The sequence below is a fragment of the Cyrtonyx montezumae genome, unplaced genomic scaffold (genome assembly GCF_038088225.1).
Source record: "Cyrtonyx montezumae isolate F1298 unplaced genomic scaffold, pur_monq_1.0 scaffold_12, whole genome shotgun sequence".
Taxonomy (NCBI): domain Eukaryota; kingdom Metazoa; phylum Chordata; class Aves; order Galliformes; family Odontophoridae; genus Cyrtonyx; species Cyrtonyx montezumae.
The window spans coordinates 18883248-18902834 of record NW_027071848.1 but is presented as its reverse complement, the minus strand read 5'-3'; the positions used below and the strand labels follow the sequence as shown (position 1 = coordinate 18902834).

The 19587-nt window shown below is 36.2% G+C and overlaps 1 protein-coding gene across 3 annotated transcripts in view; it reads right to left on the bottom strand.

The window, feature by feature from the left end:
- PDS5B (PDS5 cohesin associated factor B) overlaps nucleotides 1-19587 on the bottom strand; it is a 94503-nt gene that overhangs the window by 60303 nt on the left and 14613 nt on the right. For all 3 annotated transcript variants that reach the window (XM_065730207.1, XM_065730205.1, XM_065730206.1), the window contains exons 2-6: nucleotides 12649-12774; nucleotides 9407-9610; nucleotides 4903-4989; nucleotides 4716-4813; nucleotides 3504-3630 (exon numbers count right to left, since the gene is read on the bottom strand). In XM_065730207.1, coding sequence (XP_065586279.1) covers nucleotides 3504-3630; nucleotides 4716-4813; nucleotides 4903-4989; nucleotides 9407-9610; nucleotides 12649-12756 — 624 coding nt within the window. In that variant the 5' untranslated portion in view covers nucleotides 12757-12774. The remainder of the gene's footprint in view (nucleotides 1-3503; nucleotides 3631-4715; nucleotides 4814-4902; nucleotides 4990-9406; nucleotides 9611-12648; nucleotides 12775-19587) is intronic.

Sequence of the window (19587 nt, the reverse complement as noted above, 5' to 3'; positions counted from 1 at the left end):
TGCCACAAACCAGTCACATAGGTACAGTAGGATATTTTTCCCAGTCACTTTTTCCAGTTGCCTCATGAAGTCCAATTTAACACAGGCCAAACTAATTAAGAATGAAATAATTCATACTCATATTTTAAAAGGAGAAAACTAATGCTGCCCCCTTATCATTTTCCTCAAAAAGGAAGTATAGCTAGTGTCAATTCAGTCCTTAATTTTATAACATCTTAATTTTACTCCTATATTTAGGACTGCATATCTACAGCAAATATTCCTCAAGAAATACATTTTCAAAAAATATATTTTCTTTTAATTTGAAAAGGACGTTCAATTTTAGTCCCATTATCAAGGGCATAACAGGAGAAATTGTATACAAAAAGCACTTCGCAAAGCAAATTCAAACAGATCCTCTGGTTATGAGGGAGGAGGAGACAGATTTTTAAGAGTGGCTGACAATACAGAAAAAGCAGCTGAGGTGCTGTCTAGATAGATAGTACTAATTATTAAGCAAGTTTCTAATACAGACAGTTAGGAATTTAATTGTCAATATCACTTTTCTGAGAAGATAAGCATGTTAATCATGTTGGATGTGTAGTGTGGGATTCCCCATAGCACTCCAGAGGCTGAAAATAGAACACTGTTAAACACCCAAGGAAATGAAGCACAATTTTCACTACACAAACATAGAACTGTATACAGGTGTTTATATAAAGGCTTTATAATCTGAAAAGGGCAATTAAAAAACTATTAATTTGTCTTGCATTTTTATATTGACTACTACTCCTTTGGTTCCAATATTTTCTGAGTTTAGTTCACTATTAATTTCATTCCCTCTTAATGTAATCCTACCAACAGGACTTCAATGGAGTTTGTAGAAAGAAAGAAGAGACAAACCAGAAAAGGAAGATGATGATTAAACACCAAAGAAATTCAGAGTTGGGCAATGGTCCAACAAATTGTGTTGGTTTATTTTATTATTTGATATTTGCTCAAGTGAGATAAAACATCTTACAATGCTTCAGTGATTACTTATTATGGCAGACAGACATTCAATAGCATGTCACATTCTCAATACGTGCTCCTTTGCCTAAATTTTTGCAGTTGTACTTCTAGCACCATCATTTATTAGACTTGCTACACAGAACTATGGCTTGTGCTCAGCACTTCTCTTAGAAAAAAATGCTGACCTTGATTTTAAGAAGTACCAGTAAGTGAAGAAACCTTTGGTAAATTAGTAATTTAATTACTATAACTCTTAAAAGCACTCAGATAATTTCAGTATCAAAACTCAACCTTAGTATCCAGAGTTCATAACTGCAGGAGCTGTGTGAACTTTCTCTTCCCCTCTTCCCAAAACACAGAGAAGGCTCCTTAGATAAAGTAGAAAAATTAAGTTCCTCAAGCCTTCAACTTAGCACTACCCAATGGAACTGTTTATACACCTCAAGTCATACTACCAATATCATTATTTTCCACTGTACCATTGTTCAATTCACACCACAGTCCCTCCTTGTACAGCCATCCTCCCAGCTGTGTTGAAAATAGATGGTTTGCCCATGTCACTTGCTGTTAACATAGTTGTCTTTACTCAACAATCCCTCTTATCATTTTCAAATCTGAGTTAGTAACAACTCTACACTTCATTCACTCCATCAAAAATATTGCTTTGGATCCCCGGGAATCCAACTAGAGAAAGATTTACTACTAACCATTACACCAACACTTGCCATTGAGTCATTTTTGGTGGTCAATCTGGTTTTGTTTTTCTCTCTCTCTATAATCCATACAGCCCAAAAGATACAACAGTCAAAGCTCTTACCTATGGCATGTGTGAAACCTAATCCGTTTGATATTTCATTAGTGGAAAGATTCTCACATTAAATTCATTACACGCTTTCACCTAACCATTTTCTGTAGCCCATACACAAACTCCAAGATTTTACATTAACATTATATACAGATACAGAGATGAAACAAAAATAAAATAAACTTTTTTCTGTTAACGGGAAAAAGGTTAAAACATTAAAGTTTCAAGCATTCAGAACATGGACTAGAGTTACAAAAGTGCTTCAGCTAAAAAGCAACCCATGAACAAGTGTCCCATCCAAGCAGCCAAAGTTTTAATCACAGGCAAAAGAAAATACAGAACCCAAAATGCCTTATCCTATTATAATATTCCCAGTCAGTAACTTCAAATCCACTATGAAACAAAACTGTTACAATGGTAGAGTCAAACTAACAGCATACAAATTACTCTGTTTAAAAATCAGTTCAATAAACTTGATTCATAAGAACAGTGCAGTCAAATAAGTTCAACTAGCAAATGTTTACACAACTGATAAAATGCAAATTGAAATATTTAGCATATTCTTGCTTTTTTTTTTTTCTGTATTGTAAGGTTTTCTTTTGTGAATCTGAGTTTTAGCCACATAATTTTCATTCAGGTCCTGGCACAAATGTACTCCCTGAAAGACACAGCTAGGTAACTTCTCCAGTTGAAACAAAGAAACCAAAACACACACAAAAACACAACACTAGCCTATGCTAAATATTTAGTCTTTCACTGTCAACAGAAAAATAATTAATCTCCTGCTTATTTACTGAAACTGATGGCAAGGTATGAACATGGAGCATCTTATTAGAAGTCTACTCAGATTCCTCAGATACATCACCGCTTCTCAGTTCACATCAGCTCACCCAACTCTAATGCTTTTTAGAAGTAACAATTGAAGAAATTAGTCTTTTTACTGAACTCACTTTTCAGGAAAAAAAACCAACAAAAAGCTGTCAGGTGACACTCAAAACGATCCCAAATCCTGCTAAGTACACATTTCCTACGTAATTTCCCAGAACTTATCAGAATCTTACAAGTCTTGACTGCAACCCAACAGATTTCAGTAAGACCTAGCTAGCTTTCTGAATAAAAAGACAGACTTCCTTGCTTTTTTAGTGTCATGACACATGCTAACAAAGCTGAAGCTTCTCACAGTTAACTGTACTTTTTTTTATTATTTAAAAACAACCATCACTACTCATTAAAGTAAAACAGCCGTCGTTTCTGAACAAGATTATTTCTATGACCGCATCCAAAACATGCCAATGTGCTTCTAAAGACACCAAGTCAACATTAGCTTTTTCCCCCCTGTTTAGGGCAGCACAATGTTTTGAACTATCCATACAGCATTACACTAATTAAAAGCTTCCCAAAAGACATATGTACCTTCCATATAAATGTCTGGCAGCATTGGTCATGTATCATAAACTATGCATACATTCATATGATGTTAAAGATTTAAAATGACTTTGACTGCTATTACTTTGGTTTATGCCACATGAATCAAAGTAATAAAGTGATACTAAATTTTATAGTTATTAAGATTGGCTTACTAAAAATAATAAATCAAATAGGAACATACTTGCTTCAGCTATTATCACAGCAAAAATCTAAATATTGGAAAAAAAAGACAAATCTTAAGAAGGATTCCAAAAGAAATTTAACCACGAGTAACTCTTACCTTATGCGCTGGCACTAGATTAACTAACACTGTATCCAAAAGTTCCTGTGACACAGTATCTCCTTCACAAATGATAGAGCTCATTAAATCAACCATGTGCATGTGTACTTTCTGGTTATGTCCATTGCTGAAATCAAAAACAAGAATTCTCAGTGTACTATTCACATAAAGGACAACCAAAATATCCTCCAGGATAATGCCAAAAGGAAACAACCCATGGAACAACAGTAATAATAATTATTATCAAATTACAAGTTTTCTTAGAAGTCAAGCTACTGAAGTTTCTGGACTGCACATACATCTTTTCATAGTGTTCTCAAACCTTATGCCCTCCTTGTTTACAACTATAGTAAAAAGGACTGCATCAGTTCCTACCACAAGAAGACAGAATACTAAGAAGTTTCTCCTCTCTACACAACACTGTTGAGTCCACATCTGGAGAACTGTGTCCAGTGCTGAGAAATAGATATACTGGAGTCAGTCCAACAAAGAGCCAGAAACATGATTATAGATTGGAACCACTCTCATTAAAGGACAGGTTGAGAGCTGGCTTTTTTTTTTGTTTCTTTTCAGACTCAAGAAGAAAGGGCTCAGGGAGAACATGTCATAAATACTTGATTTGGGAAAGTAAAAGATGACAAAACCAGACTCATCTCAGTGGTGTTCAGTGACAGGACAAAAAACAATGGGAACAAATAGAATACCATTTAAATGGTAACACCATTTAAACTTAATATTTATTTCCTGGTAGAGTGAATGAACACTGCTAACAGAAAGCACTAAGAGGCCACAGACCCTTCATCCTTGAAGACAACCTGGGCTAGCTGACCCTGTGGAGCAGGGAGGGGTGGACTAGATGATTTCCAATTATTCCTTCTGGTGCCCACTATCCCCTGTACCACAACTTTACAGCACGAATCCCCCAGCTCTCTTAGAACTGCATAATGTACCGTTCGCCTTCAGTTTCAAAGAAAATGGTTAAAATAAATGCAGTAAGAGACAATAAATACAACTTTCTTGGAAGAAAAGACAATCTGCTGTGTATCTTGTTTAATTAAAGCATGTGGAACTGACAGCTACTTTTAGTTAAATTGAATCGGACGGGGTTATAAAAATTAAGCTTCTGAATGCTTAAAGCCTAACAACAGACCGAACACCTAAGTCAGAAACAACTTCTCAACCATGCAATAATATATTTGTGAAAATACTTACTTTATTACTGAAAACAGTGTCCTATACAGTTGGGTAAATATCTCATTGCTGTCTTCTAACTCAAAGCATATGTTATAAGACTTCACCCAAGCAATGTTCTAAGTTGAAAAGGGAAAAAATGAAGCAGTTAATGAAAGATTAAGTTTAAAAACAGCATTTAAGCTTAATATAAAGTTATCAAGCTTACCTCAAGTAAATAAAAATATCGATTGAATTGAGGGCTTTTTGTATCTTCTAAACCCTTAAGTTGCCTTGTTATGAACATAAATATATCCTGAAAAGAAAAGAAGTTACATTTAATCAATTGAAATTAAACTTTTAAAACTACAATAATTACCTTTTGAAATTACGTATGTAGTGACAACAGAGATGCAATTTTACTATCCAAAAACAGAATCTACAAAACCTCTCAAGGAGTAGTCTTAAAATGCTTCTAACTCTTTACAAAAAGAATTGTGGAAGTTTTATTTTTCTGAGGAAGCAAAAGCAAAATCTTTTCCAAATAAAAACAGTCAATTTGATAAGTAAAGCTGCAATTGGCTGACATGCCACAGAAGTCAATGTTATTCACAAGGACAATGAACTTTCAATTTTTACTTTATGTTACAGTGGGTCTGAACAGGAAAAAAAGAGGAAATAAAGTAGTAGCAAACTGGAGCTTTCCTAAGGGTACTATAATACATTTACACTATAGAGTTTGTGTATTTTTCCATCACGATGCTCCTGACAGACTACAGCTCTTGTAAAAGACTGACAAAAACAATAAACTAAGTTTCTCCTACTTTCTGTATCTATTTTCAGCACCAGAAAATTTCTTTTGAAAAGCATCTCTCAAAATAAATTCAAGCAGGTTGTGAGGAACAAGCAATCAATTATGAACAGAACAGAAACAGAGAAAGGTGTCCTTTTAAACTACTTTTTATATTTGAACAATGAATAGCTAGAAATTCCTAGCTACTATTTTAAATCAAAAGACTGAGAAGTACATATCATCGTCATCCAGAGACAGTGTTCACAGCCTCAAGTGCATTCATAATAATTTGGGTGCAAATTAATTATGAAGTATATGAAGTTGCCAAAATAAATACATGAAAGCCTAGAGTTAACCATGAAAAGTTTCCTTAGAAGAAAGGAATTGAGATCTATAAGCTAACTGTAACATAATTTTCACATTAAGATACATATATATATAAGGGAAGCTTACAAGCCTCTTCCACATACTGTCCAATTAAGTTTACAAAGCTCTTCTGTTATGTTTTCAACTACAATTCCACCTTGCCCCCAACCAACAATGATGAGATGGAGAAGAGATGAGAATATAGTTCCATTGTTTTAAGGCTACAAGCACAAAATCCAGCCTTAATAGATAAGCCAAGCATTTACTGCTCTAGATAAAAAAAACAGGAATTAGAATATGCAACATCACTACCTCTTGGAAAAAAAGAGCAAAAATTAAAAGCAAATAAAATAATAATTAAAATTTACAGCAGGCACAAGGTTCAAAGGTGCAGGATCATGGAATTTAAGGAGACGGTAGCTTTGATGTGTTAACTAAGGAGGATCAGAAGATTTGCCATTTGGTTCACGCTTCAGATCAGTTGCGAAGCATACGAACCACACTCTGTGGTTGAAATTAAACCAGAATATGCAGTGCAAAGGGTACACCTAATGGACTCCAACCACTAAAAAGCATTCAGTCCATAGACAAAGACCAGTCTGAAGAAATCTCCCCCTAAAGGCAGTGGCTGAAGCACTACTAGGCCAGCAGCCCAGGGCAGTGAGCTCTATTATCAGAAGAGCTGACAGGCCAAAAGGTGCTGTGAAGTCCGGCAGCCACACAAACTGAATCTCAGGGAAGGTTAGGATTCAAACAAACAAGAAAAGGAGCATCTAGAAGAATGTCAAATGTAAGAACTACTTCATTTTAGAGATCATGCTTTATGTATAATGATTCTTTTTCTTTTAAAGCATTACTTGTAGAAGTTGTGTTAATTTAACAAAGTATTTGCATTTTCTAATCCTACAGCTCAGTATGCAGCATTCAGTAAATGCAACTCACAGACTATAATGAGATCAAAACTAGTTTTCCAGATTCTGACTGCGTTGTATGTGGGTTCAGATACTAATGAATACCGTGCAATATGTCTAACATCTGAATGCTTCACAAATAATAAAGGTGTAATCTGAAAAACTAATGAATTTATTCCTTTATTTCCAACCTCAATTACTGTTTTAAAAGGCAGACTAAATTGAAATGCATCTGTTAATTTTAAGTACACAGTGTTACATGACCTTTTTCTGAGCATAGAGTATATTATTTGAACACGCATTTGTACACATAAAACAAAGAGAAATTAACTTTGGCTGCAGCTAAGAAATCACCATACTTCCACAAATTTGTCACTACTACTTCACATCAGATTTCATAAAGCAAGCACACATTAAAACCCAAACTCCAAAACCACAAATGTGTATGCTTCAACTTTAGGAAGAATATCAGATGTTTTCTGTGGATTGTTGTCTTGATACAAATTAACCACACAATGGCCTCAGTGTGCATTAGAGCCACAGCTTTCACCACAGAATACATTCAGTTGCTTGATGCTCTGCTGCTTAACTATTTCCACGTCAGCTGTGTCAAGCAAACCATCCTAAAGCCTAAGCAGTTTTCTTTGACACAAACCAATGATTAGAATACCTCCACCCCAGAAAAATAGAACTGGGCTCTAGGCTTTCCCCAGCCCTAAATTAAAAGTTTTCATGTCCCACAGGAGCAGTCCTACTCCAGTTCTGCTTTTACCCAGTTCATGGCATTTTCCATCTCTACTGTTAAAAATCTCTCAACACTCATTGAGGTATTAAAAATTTATGCTGAGGATACACATGAGAGAGGGGAACCACAAATTCTGACCCCCTTTTTGTGTAGCTTACACATTGTGCAAGTGAGATAAAGAGATGTATGAAGTAAGAGTAAAAATTTCAGATTGATGTTTTCCCCTCTTCAAAAAATTAACCATTCCAGCATTTCCCCTTTTCCATCTTCAACTTGTAAGCTATACTGACAAAAAAGATTCTGGAAATTGCACTATAGGCATATGTTAAATACTAGATAAAAATAGTGCCAAGATATAACCCAAGAGGAAGTGTTCTTCCTCTTACCTCTTTGTCTTAAGGTGGAGGGAACTCTTCAACATATGTATCAGAGCTTGTCCTGCAACCACAAAAGCTGTGTTCAGCGGAAACTGGTTTGCAATAATCTACCTCAACAGTGCTGGGCAAAGGTCTACCACCTGTCCTGTCTTTATTTCTCAAAATGCATTTAGAAATCTGCATCAGGACATAAAATTCTAGAATCTGCAGATTGCAGAGCTGAATGCTGACAGAGAAGTCCATAGTCTATTCAGAGATGTAAGTACTAGTAGCATGAGTACACTGTAAATAAAAGATCAGTAATGTAAACCTTCCAATAATAACACGTAAAACTTTGCAGTATTTGACAGATGAAATTCTGTATGGAGGGTTAGTATCATTTGTTAGCTGCACTCTGAAGAAAAAAATAAGACTAACAAGCAAGAGAAGGAAAACACTCAAAACTGAACTGTAAATTAGGGAGCCTTAACATCAGACAAACACAGCCTAGTAGAGAAAGTTCATGTTTGTCTGAAGCTGGACATGATGTAATCAATAACAAAGGTAACTAGATTAAGTATGATCAGAGATTAAATAATCAGAATTGAGAAATTACAGCTTATAGAAATCCCCAGGTCAGGTAAGAAAGCACTAACTTCAACTGCAACCATAGGACTTTCTTGCTTAAGAAGCACTTTCAACACAACTACTAGATCAGAAACAGTGATTTCTCCCACTGTAATAGACACTTCTTCCACCAACTTTTTTCTATCCTGCCATGGAGGGAGAGTGTGTCTGTACTACACTCATAAGTCAGGGAGACAAAATATGATGGTTTTCAGCATTATTTTCCCCTGCAATACTTTCTGTGTAAGTCATTTCATCTGTTTAGATTCAGACTGCGTAAGGGAAGTAGGTTTGATTTTCAAAGACAGAAAGAAAACTATTAAAGAAATCTATTAAAATACGAGTTTGAAAATGAAAAAACAACCTAAAATAAAACGTCCTGAAACAAATGGGGCAGATCTGTATCACCTTGTCAAAGCTGGCATTTCTCAATCAACCATCTCCATCTAGTGGGATCAGCAATGTTTGTAATTACTGCATTTTCCAACTCACATCAGTAATAGTTATTCTCTAGTTAGAAGTATTTTTGTTTCAGTAGGGCTTTTACAGACAGAAACCATCTCTCAGAAGTTTAACTGGAAACAGCAGATATTTTTCCTGAGTGAAAGCATTAACTATCTTGAAAGATATTATAATAAAAGCAATAGTCAGCAGACTAATTCTACCTATACCATGAGTCCCAAAGACAGTTCAATAATACACCTATTTCCAATATAAATCCAAATATCTGTGAGTTATTGAAAGATGTACTACGTATCACTTTAAATGATGGGCATTTGACTTCACAGAGCATCTTTATTCAAGACTCACACGAAAGCCTCCGATAGCTCAGGCTGAACCAGAAATAAACAGAGAGAAAGAAGTTATGACCTAACATAGTAATCATTCAGTTTAAAAATTAGGCATGGAAAATAAAACAAATTAATTCCATTTACCTTTAGTTTATCAGGTGAAGTGTATGGAGCTTCAGGGGCATAAATTCTGAAAATATCAGCAAGACAACAAGCTACCAGCAAACGTACATCTTTATCAGGATGTTTGAGGAAAAAATCTGAAGCAAGATGTAAAGCAAGATTTAGGTACAGTTCCTTCTCTTCTTCAGAGTCCTGGTCCATATCCATGAAGGTTTTCACAACCATCTATAAAGAAAGTAAAAAGAGACTTCAATACACATGATAACAAAATGCAAAATATCTATCAGAAGCAATGCAGCAGTGACTGTTTGAATAAGAGTAGTAAACTCAGTGCCTTACTTTTCAGGGTATGAAAAGTATTAAGTCAAATTTTCTGCCAACTGTCCCAACAGACAATCTCAGAGGTGACAAAAGCCCAAGAATAGGCTTTCACATAAGTTTTTAGAGCAAATACATGGTCAAGTTGACCAGAAAACAAAAGATACAGAAGCATTCACTGAACAGTTTGGAGAACAGCAAAACTTTATTCAAATTGTGCACTTCTCCTTTAGGGTTTCAATGTATTTTTTCCCCTTTATTCTCTATTCAATTTCAGATTTTTTTTCTCCTACTATTGATTCTGAAGACAAGTTTATCCTCTGTGTAACCCACAAAAAGAAGCAGAGCCCAGAGCTTCAGCAGAAGCATAACTAGCACATCCCAGCAGTGCATGTTGTCCAGCAGGATTAAACTGCTAATTAGTATTATTAGGATCCAGTGTGCATCGAGAAAAATAACCTGCAACACCAACTGTTCTGCAAACAGAATAACAGCAGAAACAGCAGGAAAAGAAAGTCACAAAAAAACCTGCTAGCTTACATTTTAAAATTATTAATAAAAAATAAAGAACTAAAAAAGAAAATTAAAAAATAGAAATTAAATTGAAAAAATAATTATGTTCTTTCTTATTTGTATCATGGAGTTACTTTAAGTTATTAACTCCTTCAAGTTAACAGAATGGCAATAAAGAGTTTGGTACAGAAGACTATTGATTTATGTGAACAACATCCATTGAGAGAAAAATGATCTCCTTTCAAGTAAGTCAAGAGATGAACCACCTGAGTCTCAATGCTACCCTTAGATAATACAGACGTAATTCTACAAACAGCAAAGAATTGTGTTCATCTCTATGGAAAGTAATTATATTTACATATTTAATAAGGTAACAAATAAATATTCAAGTGTCACAAGAGTTCTTGCAACATGCATAGATTTTGTCTATTTTAGAAATGAACCTTAAGTTTCTCTTCCCTGACAAGATTATATTCCATACCGATTAAAAAAAAATGAGTCAGCTTTTCTCCAGAGCATATCTGTCACAGCACTTCAAGAGGACAAAGTAAAACAGGATCGTTTTCTTAGCACACTTTTCTAGTTTCTTGCAAAGCAATGTGTTACAGAATTTCTGAGTCTGAAACTGCACCCCAACCACCTGGATTAATACTCCTGGAGCTTCCGAATGCACTCCGTATTTCTTTACCCATTCAATTTTTCTGGCTCTTTCGTGCTCCTACAATAATTTGCTTCACCACCTCATCTCAAATAATTTACATAAAAGTATGTTATTAGATTGCTGGTCTAAAATTTATATGGTTCACAACATGATTCCTTAGGTCTTGCGCATTAAGAAAAACTGTGGAAGAAATGCTTTCCTCAGAGTATTTAGCATTTCCAAAAATGTTCATCACCTTTGCCTTTCAGTACTAGTCCCTCCCTCTGAGCATTTTTCCCTCACAATGATTTGGAGAACGAGTTGATCAGAAATGCCAACTTGCCAAGTTATGTATTAATTCACTCCACATGTTTTATTCTCAGACTTCACAATAATTTGTGTTTAGTTAAATGGATTCTCTTTACTTAACAAATAGCAAACTATCTGCTTGGAATTACAAAATCTATAGAGAAAAGCTTCTTCCCACATAGTTATGTGAATTCAGCAGAGAGGGAAATGAGAAGGTTAATAGTCCACTTATCTGTATACTTGCTTTCCTTAGATCCTGCAACTGTGTTGATAATGCAGGTGTACACACTTGTGGTGTTCACAATAGCCTAGATCAACCAATTGAGCAAAAGGAGAACACGGTGTTCGCTGCCTGCATAACCATGAATGCACAGCCAGCGTGAACAGCCAGACAAGAAACATGACATTCTGCAAAGCACACTTCTCCCACAAAATGACAATACAAGGACTAGACATTCAAAGCCAGCAAATGAAGAAAAAAATCAATAAAATCAGAAAGCATTTTTAAGACCGTTTTAGCTTTTAAGAAAAAAAATAAAATAAAATGCCAGCACAATCTTTATCTATGCAGCAGAAGTAATATACACTGTATTCTATTAAACATCATAGAATGCACCATAACAGTCATCAATTAAATTCCCAAGGAACAGAAAGGTTAATGGTAAGGAAAGGAGGAAGGAATCCTTGTGCTCTGTGGGCTTGAATTTTTGTGTTCATTTACTTGTAGTTCCAGGTAACTTAAAACTACATTTTAGGAAAATTCCAAATTAAGCTTTTCCAAATCATCAAATACATAAGGTACCTCTACTAGTTCTGCTTCCTCCTGTTTCTCAGGCCAAGCCCAAGTGGCAGCTTCCCCTTTGCATAACACTAGTAAGTCTGCTACTCTGTCAAAGCACATGGGTAAATAAAGAACAGGAGCAACATAATTGGCAACCAAGTATCTCTATTCTTTCTGTAGGGTTAGGCCAAACAAACTGGTCAAGAAATTCATGAGACTTAGTATACATTTACACAGTATAATCAAAGACTTTATTGTTCTCTTACTAGCCTCTATAAAGTGGGTTTTATAATCAACCCTAGTGACGAGCACAAATACATATATGGAATATATTCTGATGTATGTGTATTCTTCCCAAAATTAAGACCTCACTCCCTTTCACATTTTCCGGTATTTTCATCTCTAAAAGCACTGAATTACTACAGGAGCTGAAATAAAATTTAAGTATTTGAAATTAGTGTAATTTATTTCCATATGTTGTTTGTTTGTTTTAACCTCTTTTAAATATATTTGGACAAGTTACTTCAAGAAAGCAATCAACAGAAGGCATAACAGCCAATAAGTTCCTCCTTCCAAGCACAGAAAAGGTTTTGCACAAAAGAAAACCTAAATAAATCCTTTCAGATAGAAAATACAGTAATAGAAGCATTGAATGTTGAATACAATAAACACCATAGAATCACTGGCAGCGTGTTTACTAACCTTCAGTCTTCTCACCATCTCTTCTTTAGATATTTTATCAGAGATTTCTTTGACTCCTGGAGGATATGTGATTTTTCCATCATTGGCTCTTGTCTTTGAATGAGCCATGATTTCACAATTTTAAAACTGTGAGGGGAAAAAAAACAAAGAGAGAGAATCAATATTAATTACCTACTTTATGCTTACCTTTTCACAGTCCTGCTTCTAAAAGCAATTATGTAGATTTGAAGGGTCAAAAATCTCACTAAAATTATATGGACAAAAAGTGCATAAGCAAAGAAAATTTGACAAAATATATACTTCTTTTTCTCTCCAGTCTCTGGCTGGTATCAATGGTTTTAACATTCAAGTAGACCGTTCTACAGTACAATAAAACTTCAAGAAGTACACAGCTGTCAAGTTCAAACCCTTCATTCCCGAATGTATTTGATCATCCCACTTCGAGATGCAACCAAGTAGCTTGTTTCAGCTGTTACATTCACTAGTCAACAATAAACTCTCACCAGCTTAGATTCTCACACTCTCTGAATACAGGCATCTAACGTGAACTTCATGTTTTCTAAACAATTAAATAGAGCCCAATTTTCCCAAAAGTCTAAACAGCAGTGCTTCAGCAGTGTTACACATCACCAATCTTAATTTGCAGACACATCATTTTCAAAAAGTTTTATCACACCCTGAAGAGAGTGAGAGTAAATCTAGATCAGCAATCTGAAAGGGAATGCAGTAGGTACAGGAACAGAGCAAGCTCATTGGAAGTCTTTCCTTTATGCCAAAAATACAAGTTTTTAAACAAACAAGTGCAAATAAGCAATAATATCTTATTCCTAAATTCCAATTTTTAAAACAATTCAGCTGTTCAGTCCCTTAATTTGTGCTTCAGTCAGTTTAGTCACCTAATCCATCCTGAACATAGCAAACTCTTACTGCAGCAGCAGAAGAAGATGCACATTACTCTTCTACTTCAAGACTGAAAGCTTTATTTACATAAGGCAATTAATGAAATCAGACAACAGTGAATAAAACTAAATGACACGTTGGGATAATTAAGATTTAAAAAAAAAAAGAAAGACTAAGCAAACACAGTCAAGAATGCAAAAATAAAATAAAGGAAACTTTTCACTACCGTTTCTTTGCTCCCACCCCATTTTATTAGTCTGAAATACTTCCTCCCAGTGTTTGCCTTCCTGAACTGTGCAGTCTAAGTCAGGCATTCTCTTCCTACTAATCTCGTGTACAGAACATAGAACTCCTCAGAACCATAACAACAAAAAAATGACCAGAATCTGCAAGGAGAGACAGTACAGTTGTATGTTCCGTGAGAGGACAGCATAACTTGCCACAGTTGAGGCTTACATACCTAAATCAATGTCATTCTACACCAAAAGAAAACTGGTATATAAAACAAACTCACCCACCCATTCCCCCAGGTAGACCAATCTCAGTTCACATTTCAGGATGACAATGTAAGTTACAGAATTTGTTTAACCTTCAGCAAGCTTTCATGAAACTATTTTTTGTAAAGAACCCATACAGCACACAACTTTTATTTAGGAAATGGGGAAAATGAGTGGAATGAACAGAATCAGACAAATTCACCAGAAAGTTATCAGCTTTCAAGAAATATTTGAGTCACTAAGCCTGAAAAAGAAAATCCTAAATGATAATAATCAAGAACAAAGACAAGCACATTCCAGTATAAAGCCTCTTCAACAATTCATTGTGAGATTTATTTACTTTTTCATCCTTCACTTGAACATCCTCGGGTGAAGCCACCGAGCTCACTTCCCACATCATCTGTTATGTTTGCCACGTACTAGTGTCACCTCGCTGTTCAACATGCAAACTGAAGATGCTTGACAGGCATGATATGACATGCAGTTCAATAGCTATGCAGCAGCCAATGTTTATCATCTCTCTGCACATAAATCTACAGGGCAGCGAACTGAGTGCTACTTACTTAGACTTGTACTAAGAGCTGACAATGAAAAAGTTGGCGGATGAACAAAACTCAATTAAGTAACTTCTAATACTCCTGGAAAAGTACAGCACCACTCCAATCCCCATTGCATTTGTTAATACACCACCATGACAGTAAGTCTAGAACTCCTCAAAAACACAGAAGATGTGACCAAGTTCACTCTTCTTGCTGTTTGATGTAGATCCCCCATTACATCTTCCAGATGGGATGTTATACCTGATGCAAACATTCATCTTAACAGTTCACCACAGCAGGCAGGAGCCTTGCTGTCTTCACTCTAAGAATGTTCCAACAGCGTTCAGCGTTTCCTGGACCTGCCAAATTCACCAACTCAAAAAAATAAGCCTAATTGTTTTGAAAAGCATGAGACAGGCATCAGTGTCCATTCAAAGGAAGAAACAGGAATTAAGGGAACTGGGAATCAAAACCCCTCCTTTCCAGTGGCAGACAGCTGACAGATCAGATCAACTGGGTTGAAATTTGATTAGAATACGGTGATGCAGTCCCATTTAGAGCACTACAAAATAATCTGAAGACAAACTTGTGCATTATGGACAAAATCGAACTGTTTGGCTGACATGTCCTACTGACACACAAACAAGCTTCTGAGCTTGACTGGCAACCAAGCTCCAACATGGAACATTTGTATTTACATGACAAGGTTTTGGTAGCAGAGGACAGCAGAACTGGCCTCTGTGAGATGAGATGGCTGCCCCCAGGTTAGCCAGAGCCAGCTCCAGCCAGATCCAAATGGGACCCACCAGACAAAGCCACACCAAGCAGTGACTCTGGTGGCTTCACTGCGAGAGTGTATTTAAGAAAGGGTACAAACCACCATGCAGCTGCTGCTGTGTGAGAGGAGTAAGGGATGGGGAAACCAGGAAGAGAGAAGTAGCCCTACAGCCCCTAAGGTCAGTGCAGGAGGACAAGAGGTGCTGCAGGTGCAGAGCAGCAGCTTCCTGAAGCCCCCTACAGCCCATGGGCACCACACAGAGCACATCACACACAGCTGGCAGGAGCAGGCCTCAGGCCAGAGCTGCAGCCCACAGGGGACCCGTGCTGATGGATTTGTTCCCGACAGGAACAGACTGTAAGCCATGAAAAGGTTGCATGTAGTTCACGAAGAACTGCAGACAGGGGGGAAGTACCCATGTTGGAGCAAATGAAAAAGAAGAGGAAGGAGCAGCAGAGATGAAGCACTATGAACTGACCATAACCCCTATTCCCACTGCCCCTGTGTCATCGGATGGGCAGGTGTGAAAAGGAGGAGGAAGAGCAGGGAGAAAGGAGTAAAGTTATGACTGTAAGAAGGTGTGGAGGGAGGAAGGTGACATAGTTATGTCTGTATTTCTCACCATCCTGCTCTATTTATAACTGGCAATAGATTAACCTCCCCTTGGTTAAGCCTGGTTTGCCCATGACAGTATTTAGTGATTTGTCTGCCTTTATCTCAACCCATGACTTTTTCCTTCTTACTTTCTCCCTTTGTTCTTCTTAGGAAGGGGATTGAGTGTGCAGCGTGGTGGGCAGCCAGCCAAGGTCAACCCACCACAACATCCTACAGCATCAAGAAAGCAATCACTAGAAAGACTTTTCCTCCTCGTTAGTTTTTCACGAGGAAAGTTTAACTAGAAATTATGAAAACGAACCACTTTGTTCAGTCAGAAGGAACGGTCTGCAGTTTTTAAATCAAAACCACTCTCACTAATTTGCCTCATCAATAGAAATGAGTCTGAAATTCATAAATACAGGACTTCTACCACGAAGGGCAGCACAGCCTTCTGGAGCACTGCAGTATTGATCAGATTGAAGCTACCTTTCCTTTACAAGCTGAGATTCAGAAAGTACATTACAAGGTGTAGGATCTGGATTTTTGGTAGGAACAGGCCTAAGTAGGTGCTGGGTCAGAAAGAACATTAATTTATGCCTCATTTTGCACTTACAACAAATAATAAATCTTGACAAGTCTACAATTCCATATGGTACATAACATATCCCTCTCAAAATACAGGGAACACTAAATAGGAATCAATTTTCTACATAATTAATGCATATAATCATATATGATCATAAATTAACATCAAGAGAATCAATGGAGTAGCCTAATATTAAGACCATAAGGAAGAAAGAATAATAATGCTTTTAAACTTCCCACATAATTAAAATATGCAACACTCTTTGAAATATTTTTCAGGATCAACGTTGAGCTTCATTGAAAATTTTTGATGTAAAAGAAGCAGTAAGAAAACCTCTCATTCAACAATAGAAAACTCAACACTAAACTACTTTTTTTTTTTTGTTTCAGCTGAACCATTATCTAAACAAAAATGAATTAGCTTGGTACATCCCACTGCTGGAAATGGTGATCTTCTGGACTGTCAGTATAGCTGTGCATACCTAGCTCTATCAAAATAATCTGTGTCGAACACTTAATAGGATCTAGGATTTTTCTGGCTGACTTTAACCTGATTCTATCCAAATGAAAGTCTTAAGAGATTTCAGATACCATTTATGCCAGCTGTTACAGCTAACCTCTGCCAGGGAAAAGGAAGACAGTGACAACTAAGAACTGCAGACTCAAGTTTGGCAGCATCAGGAACATCTTAGAGTGTGAAAATGTATAGATCAACAGGACAAGATCCACTGATTCAGTTTTAAAAAGCTGTTTTTCTTTTATTTATTTATTTATTTTTAATTATACTGTCTTCTTCTGGAACATACTGAAGGACAACAAGCATTTCCAAATAACACAATAATACATTTAAACCTTTTATTATAAGGCCATTTAACGCTTCTGACACAGAACATAAGTCTATCCTAACCAACTCATAGAAGTGTGAGCCATTTCTCTTATGTGATCATAAAAAGAAGAAAAAATACAAAAACAAATTTCAACAAGTAAATAAATAAAAGCTAATCCTAATAAATAATTTTAAAAACCATACAAAATATAAATCATGTTTCCCACCAGGCTTTGGTTATCTTCAGAATTACTATAAGGCTAAGCCTTGGAAAACTACTCCACAATATAAACAAGTGTATTCTGAATGAATCCAGCATTTCAAATATGAACTACACTCCTGGTGCAGAAAGCAGTAGTACAGTAGGAGTTGAGATAATGGATGCTACTTCTTTCAATGCAGAAGTATTGCTGCTACTATGACTTGGAAGACACGAAGTCAGGAAAACCATGAGCAAGTCTGTATGTCTGAAGAAATGCAAGGTAAAATGGATGCATATAAAAAACGTTAACAAGTTAAGAAGTTATTTTCCTCTTCCTGGGTGCAGAGGGAAGGAAGGGAGTATATAAGAAACAGCTGCAAGAAAAGAAACAGAATTGACAAAATACACATTCTTTGTACAAGGATAACTGAAGAATTGAAGCATGGAATAAGCATTAAAAACTGAAGATGCATTCATGCATTTACTGCACATTGAAACAGGATGGATTAGTCTTCCATTTCCTGCGCAAAAAATAGTTGAATCAACAGAGCACACTTAATGCAAAATTATAAAAGCCCACCAGAGCATGTTTACAGAACAATTCATTACTCTAAACAGAATTCATCAGTAACAGGTGATATTACCAAAATGTGTTCCAATTCAAGTAACTGAAATATAAACCTTAAGTTCTGAACATGATTAGAAGGACCTTGTAGTTATCCAGTTCCAGCTGAGCAATTTCAATGGCCATGATATTAAATATTAAGGAGCTTGATATTCAAAATGTTTCTATAGAGTATTTAATGTTTTATCAATAATCTAAATACACACTTACTCAACAGCAAAAAGCAGATTACAATCATGCAAACAAAAAAAAACTTGGATTGACATCTTGCACGTTAAGTACCTTCGCAATATATTTTACAGGTCAATAAATATCATTATAGAATATTAAATCAACAATCTACAAGGGGGATTTAAACCATATTACATATAATTGTATTTTGTTTGGATGACAGCTCACACTGTCTACAGGGATTTAATTAACTGTGCTAATCGTTAAATAAACTATGCCTTAACATACATGAAGTCACATGTCAACAGGACTTCCACAGACATCCATACATGCCTAAACCTCAATCCTTCAAGTATTTTCATATATTTATTCCAAGAGAAGAATCACGAATCCAGCTTCAACAAATTTGTGCACATACAAGTGTGTTTACTGCCTCACTGTTCAAAACTCTCAACACTCAAAACTCAACATAAATATAGAATCATAGAATGGTTTGTGTTGGAAGGGACCTTTAAGGTCGTCTAGTTCCAACCCCCTGCTATAGGCAGGGACACCTCCCTATAGACAAGGCTGCTCAAAGCCCCATCCAGCCCGGCCTTGAGTGCTCCAGGGAGGTGGTATTCGTAATCTCTCTGGGCAATATTAATGAAGTTGGTAGCATCTTCATAGCTTTCACCAACCCATTCTCTACAACCCAATAGTGACGTCCCCCCATCACAGGCCACTCCATCAGCAACACAAAAAGGATTTATAAGCAAATCCCAAGAACATTTTCTCTACGTTGTTACGCAGAATACTGTAAGGAAGTCAGAACTTTTTCAACTCGTAATCTGTAATACAGAGTTCACTCCATAGATCTGTTGCTGTTAGCATGCCACTACTGTTGACTATTTCTCTATTTTTGCACCCTCGGTAGGTATCATCCCTGCACGAATAAAAATAGGTCACTACAAATGCTTTAAAAGCAGTAGCTTCATATCAGCAACATAGTACGTGTGAAAAAAAAAGGGTCAGACTGTAATTCGCAGAGAAGATACAAAGTATTCTGAAGAGATTAACCCACAATGTGCAAATGGAAGAGGCAGACATCTTTCTCTCTAACAGGGTTATTACCATTAAACATAAATAATTCAGTGTTTTAAGCCATTTACAGGAAAAAAAATTTACATCCTGTTAAATTCCTGCTATGCAGAGCTGATTGACAACAACTGCCCAAGGT